At 41.6% G+C, this 6,292-nt stretch overlaps 1 protein-coding gene across 1 annotated transcript; it reads right to left on the bottom strand.

Annotated features, from left to right (window-relative positions):
• Positions 1-3,710: 3,710 nt before the first annotated feature.
• LOC128867274 (uncharacterized) lies at positions 3,711-4,586 on the bottom strand. Its single transcript, XM_054108385.1, has one exon. It carries the CDS (start codon positions 4,584-4,586, stop codon positions 3,711-3,713), a length of 876 nt encoding a protein of 291 aa, XP_053964360.1.
• Between the last annotated feature and the right edge of the window lie 1,706 nt (positions 4,587-6,292).

Here is a 6,292-nt window from a genome sequence, read left to right as displayed (position 1 = left end):
GTTCAGATCTTCTTCGAAGTACATTACAGTTACGCAAGAAACCACTACATGGGTTTTCGAATTATATTCCATATATTACTCATACTTCAGTGATCTACAAGTATATTCGCTTTTAAGAGCATTAGTCAGTTCCTTGTTCTTCACTCATCGAATGCTATTAAAATGAAATCCTTAGCAGTGACAAAAAGCTTGACTTGAAAAGCTTTACCGTAGTCTGGTAATCCGTAAGCTTCTCTCAAAGGGAGTGGCTAGAATGAGACATCGAATCTCTGTTCATATTCAAATTATTGCTTGAGATTGAAATCTAGGCATCGCTTAGAACGATATCAGATTCTTGGTTACAAAAGTGGACATTGCTTTTGTGGCCAAAGATGATCTTCGAAATCCGATATTTGCAACTTCTGGAAGAAATCTGTTCACGATAAATCTCCTAGCCAACATCGTTATGGTAGTGCACTATTGGCCGAATGAATAAAACTATTGACTATAGATATTTGGCCATCTGAACTAGCGTGGCTAGATTAGGTGAATTTAAGAGACCTGAGTAAGATTAGGCGGCCGTCGTAGCCGAATGGGTTGGTGCGTGACTAACATTCGGAATTCACAGAGAGAACGTAGGTTCGAATCTCGGTGAAATACCAAAATTAAGAAAAACATTTTTCTAATAGCGGTCGCCCCTCGGCAGGCAATGGCAAACCTCCGAGTGTATTTCTGCCACGAAAAAGCTCCTCATAAAAAAAAATATCTGCCGTTCGAAGTCGGCTTGAAACTGTAAGTCCCTCCATTTGTTGAACAACATCAAGACGCACACCACAAATAGGAGGAGCAGCTCGACCAAACACCCAAAAAGGGTGTACGCGCCAATTATATATATTTGGATTTTACTGTGATTTATTATTAAGAAACTAAATTTACATTTGTCGACACGTGCCCGATCCAAAAAGTAAGAACATTGAAATTGAAGTAAAACAAAATGGCAGCTCAAGCCAGTAGCACGGCGTTGCCATAACAAAATTAATATAAATTCAATAGCAAAATTAATATAAATTGAATAATAGTTTGTGGGTACGCCACATTACTCCCCCATTAGAAGCATCGCAGCAACAAAAGAAGGCTTAAGACGATCGATGGTAGTTTTGACGTGTTTGCTTCCTATTTGAATTGTGTAATATTTCGGCGTTCGACGCAGGACTTTATAGGGGCCCTTGTACGGCGATGAAAGTGATGGTCGAATTGAATCATCTCTGATAAAGACTTGCTCGCAGGACTTCAGTGATGGATGGATGAAGACTTTGGGTGTGGAGTGCCATGCGGAGTCAACAGGTTTCAAATTCTGCATGACTAGGCGAAGTTCAGAAAGCATCTCGTGTTCGTTATTTGAAGGTTTGCTGTCTACCCAAAATTCCGAAGGTAGCCGAAGTGTAGTTCCGTAAGCAAGCTCGGCAGGGGTAGCCTCTATGTCATCCTTGAAAACTGATCGTAATCCTAGCAAGATTAAGGGCAGGTACGCCGTCCATCTCTCATGATTATGGCATAAAATCGCTGATTTCAGAGTACGGTGCCATCTCTGAACCATACCGTTTGCTCGAGTTGTGACGCATAACCTTCGGTCGTTAACACTGAATGCAATTTCTGGCAAATTGCCTGCTGTCGCGCAGGATGGAAGGCCACACGAAACGTTCAGACATAAGACGTGCAGTAGCTCTTATGCCTGGATGTGCCAAATCGTGTATAGCATGTAAAACGTTTGATCTGAACTTGCTTGTGATAAATGGACGTATTTTGTTGGTGGACGAATCGCAGTATACTTTCCGTAAACTAGAAGGGACAGCAAATTTCATTAGTTTAAGAGAATGAGTCTTATTACCTGACAGCAGGGACAGAAGCTCATCATCCGTAATCTGGTCTTCAGCTAGACGGTTATAGTCAATTGGTGAGTAGTCGATCGAATTAATTCGCGACATCAAATCAGCGGCGGCGTTATTTTCACCCTCAACGTGACGAATATCTGTCGTTATTTGTGAAATGAAGTCGAGCTGTCTTACTTGCCGGTCCGATGCCTTATCCAGACGCTGATGAAATGCGTACACCAACGGCTTGTGGTCGGTGTAGATGTGGCACATTGTGCCTTCTACGTATGTGCTGTATCGCGTCTCAGCCTTCGTGAATCTCCTCGAGAAAAATCCCAGCGGTTGAATATTACCATCCACCACCTGATTCAGCACGGCACCCGCGGCGAAATTTGAGGCGTCGACCCATAATGATAATTCCGCATTGGATATGGGGTGTGCCAGCATTGCACACTTCGCCAGCTGTTCCTTGCAGGCTTCAAAATAACTTGAAGCTTCGTCGGACCAGGATAGAGGAGTAGAATCGTTGCGCTTGTTTGCGCCTATCATGTCGAAGAGAAACCTTTGAGTTTCCATTGCATGCGGCAGGAACCTCCGATAGAAGTTTAGCATTGCTAGAAACCGCTTCAACTCTTTTGCGACGGTAGGTCGTTTAAAGTTACGAAGGGCTTCTACGCGACTTTCTAGGGGTCGAATGCCATCCTTGGTAATGGAGTGTCCCAAAAACTCAAGTTTCTTAACCCCAAGCTCGGATTTCGCTGCGTTGATAGTTAAATTATGATCTTGCAATCATTTAAATACCTGCTGAAGATGTTTTCGATGTTCTTCGAATAATTTCGATGCAACACATACGTCGTCGAGGTACGTAAAAACAAAATCAAGACCACGAAAAACTTCGTTTATTATGCGTTGAAACGTCTGGACTGCATTTCGTAGACCGAAAGTCATCTTTGTGAATTCGTATAGCCCGAAGGGCGTAGTGATGTCCGTTTTATAAACGTCGTCAGGATGAACAGGGACTTGATGGAACGCTTTCTGCAAATCAATTTTCGAAAAAATTGTATTACCTGCCAAGAAATTTGCGAAATCCTGCAGAAACGGGAGTGGGTAACGATCCGGCACGGTTGGCGCATTGAGCGATCGATAATCCCCGCAGGGTCTCCACGATCCGTCAGCTTTGCGCACCATATATAGCGGACTCGCCCAACTGCTGCTTGATGGCCGGCAGATTCCTAATTTCAAAAGTGAGTCGAATTCAGAGCGGGCATCTGCTAATTTTTCGGGCGAAAGTCGTCGTGGGCGCGAAAAGACAGGCTGACCTTGCGTTATAATTCGATGAACTACATTGGAATTCGTCGTTGTACCCATTGGTAGTGGCCGGGTGATATCAACAAATTCTTGCAGAATGTCAGCGAAATTTGATTCCGCGTTGACAGTTTTTACACTCACCGAAGGTGTCATATGAGTTGCGCAAACAGATTTTAATTCGATTTTACTACCTCGTAAGCACTTCCGCTTGAGGTCGACCAAAATTCCAAAATTACTTAAAAAATCAGCGCCGATGATATCATGAGAAACGTCGACAATCAAAAAATTCCAAACGAATTCGCGGCGTAAATTTAAATTTAATTTTAAAATGACTTCACCATACACTCTAATAGGTGAACCATTCGCGGCAAACAATTTTAACCCGGTTGAATTAGCTCTAGCTGCCCTCGTATGTGACGGTATTACTGACACATCAGCGCCCGTATCAATAAGAAAATTAATTTTCGACGAAGAGCCAAAGATACGAAGCTGGTAATTTTTAACGATCTCAGGTTGTTTACTGGTACCTGAAATCGCTGCAGCTGAGCAGCATTATTGAGACGATTGTTTCTGGGAAAGCGCACATGGCTTGCGACACTTCGTTGCTTTGTCGGCAAATGTCCGATGATACCAACAAGAAAGTCCCGAAATGGCATGTCGGTTGTCGCGCCGTACGCTCCTTGCTCGAGAAAGTGACCTTGATCGAAGAGGACGGTCCTTCAAGGTTAAATGCTTTTGCATGTTTCGAGTTAATTCTGCGATCTCGCTTTTGAGGTTAGAAATTTCGTTGTGTGTAGACACAACATCCACATGACCGTTTTGCCAATCAATGGATTCCACGATGGAATCAGCAATTTTAGCTTTTTCGTCGAGGGGCACTTGTGCTACTATTATAGCTGCTTGTACATACGGTGGAAGACGCGTTACCCACAAGTCGTGCAATAGGCTGTCGTTGAGCGTGGTGCCAGCAACGCGCTTCATCTCACTGAAAAGTTCGCTTGGTTTACGGTCGCCAAGCGGCATGTCTTTGAGCACCTTCTGCAGGCGCCGTTGCTGACTATCAGTGAAATGATCAGTTACCTTCTGCTTAATGTACCGATATTTTCCGGTTGCCGGCGCTGTCTCGATGATCGACCTAAGCTCAAGTAGTTTAGGCGGCGAAAGGTTTGCTAAAACGATATGGAATTTTCTGGAGTCTGAATATATGAGCGAAGCTTGAAACCAGAATTCTAAGGCGTAAAAGTAGGCCTCAATGTTCTCTTCACTCATTTGCGGCAGTGGAATTCGTGGTACTGTGCTGTAATTTTCGGTATGCACAGCATCCGTACCGCTATTACCATGAGGATTTCTTGGTGCTGTGGTATAATTTTCGTTGTGCGCAGCATCCGCGCCGCTATTGCTAATTGCCATGCTGTCGTTCAGGGACATGGTGTGCAAAATTTGCCACGAAGTGCCACGAAAAGTGTGGTTATGCGGATTTTCGATGTGCCCTCTTGCAAACGAGCGGCAGCAATTCCAAGTAAACGGCGAAAATTCAATATAATGTACAAAAGTTTGTACGACAGCTTTTTTAAAACGTTCGGGGTCACCAATTTGGATTTTACTGTGATTTATTATTAAGAAACTAAATTTACATTTATCGACACGTGCCCGATCCAAAAAGTAAGAACATTGAAATTGAAGTAAAACAAAATGGCAGCTCAAGCCAGTAGCACGGCGTTGCCATAACAAAATTAATATAAATTCAATAGCAAAATTAATATAAATTGAATAATAGTTTGTGGGTACGCCACATATATAAGTAAGATTAGGTTAAATGGCTATCCCAAAGTGAGTAGGGCCCACTTGAATGAAAGCCTAGGTCAAGCAAACAAAAATTTCCTAACCTCGGTAAACAAAGCTTTTTTGAAGTGAAAACTTCTTTAGAATCGTTGGGAGTGATTTGAGACTCGATGAAACGAAAAAGCGACATTCTTGGCTACGAAGCGTTATATGTTGATATACGTATATGTGTGTGGCTGCGTACTGCTGAGCCACGCTAGTATAGTGAGTATTGTAGTATGTATACTACACTGCCTATTACTTGCTTTGGTGTTTAGTTCAAGCGTCATACGTATGTATGTTTGTATGTATGCTAGTACGTATGTGTGCGCGCCTGCGTATTACGTAGCCACGGTGAGCGAGAAGGCATTATGTATACCTATACTACACTACCTAATACTTGCTTAGACCAAGCGTCCTACGAATGTTTGTGTGTATGTTAGTACGTCTGTGTAATATACGCGTTACGACGCTCATAATAGCAACCGCGTGTGCTGTATTGCGTCCGTATTTATATTCGTAAATTTTTTCATTTTTAAATATTTACCGCAATTATGCCGAAAAATAATGCAGAAAAGTGTCGTGAAAATCGACAGAAAAAAAGTATACACCAGAAGTATCGCGGATACTTAGAAAAGATTACGATAAAGTTCCAATGATTTTAAGTGGCGATTTTAACGTAAATTTTGCATTGGACACAGCGGTTCCTTTAATTGACTTTCTCAATACAACATTCAATTTAAAAATGTGTAACAATCGCACTGAATCGACAACACGATCAAAAACAACAATTGACGCGGTATTTCAAAGTTATGTTGACAACATCGAAACCAAAGCATTTGTATCATATTTTAACTATCATAAGCCACTCGTATCATTTGTTGAAATTGAAAACATTGAGGATGAATAATAAATAATAAAGTGAAGAAAGTAAAATATGAACTTTATAGCAATATTATAATGAACCTATAATTATCCCGCTCCTAATGCTGCTTTCATCTTATTCTCTCTCAACCGTCTCGTCTAACTGTTAGACTGGTTTTTTTTTTAATGGAAATCTTAAATTTGCCATTAAAATAATCGCCACAATAATCGAAACTTAGCGAGAAAGTTCAGAAGAAAACTGAAGTCTAGGAAGTTCACACAATAAGTGAGAACGGTCAGAAAAGATTCAAACTTAAATTTCTTACCATGCATAGATATTTAACTACAATTCGATTTTCATCAAAATTTGAGCGGAACAATTTGAATTCTCTACTTCAGGATTTCAAATTTTCGCCTTCTAGCTTTGAGTGTTTTTGCGCCTTGACTTC

This window comes from Anastrepha ludens, chromosome 6 (assembly GCF_028408465.1).
Source record: "Anastrepha ludens isolate Willacy chromosome 6, idAnaLude1.1, whole genome shotgun sequence".
NCBI classification, from domain to species: domain Eukaryota; kingdom Metazoa; phylum Arthropoda; class Insecta; order Diptera; family Tephritidae; genus Anastrepha; species Anastrepha ludens.
Note: the sequence above shows the minus strand (reverse complement) of the source record. Positions and strands in the feature narration are given on the sequence as shown.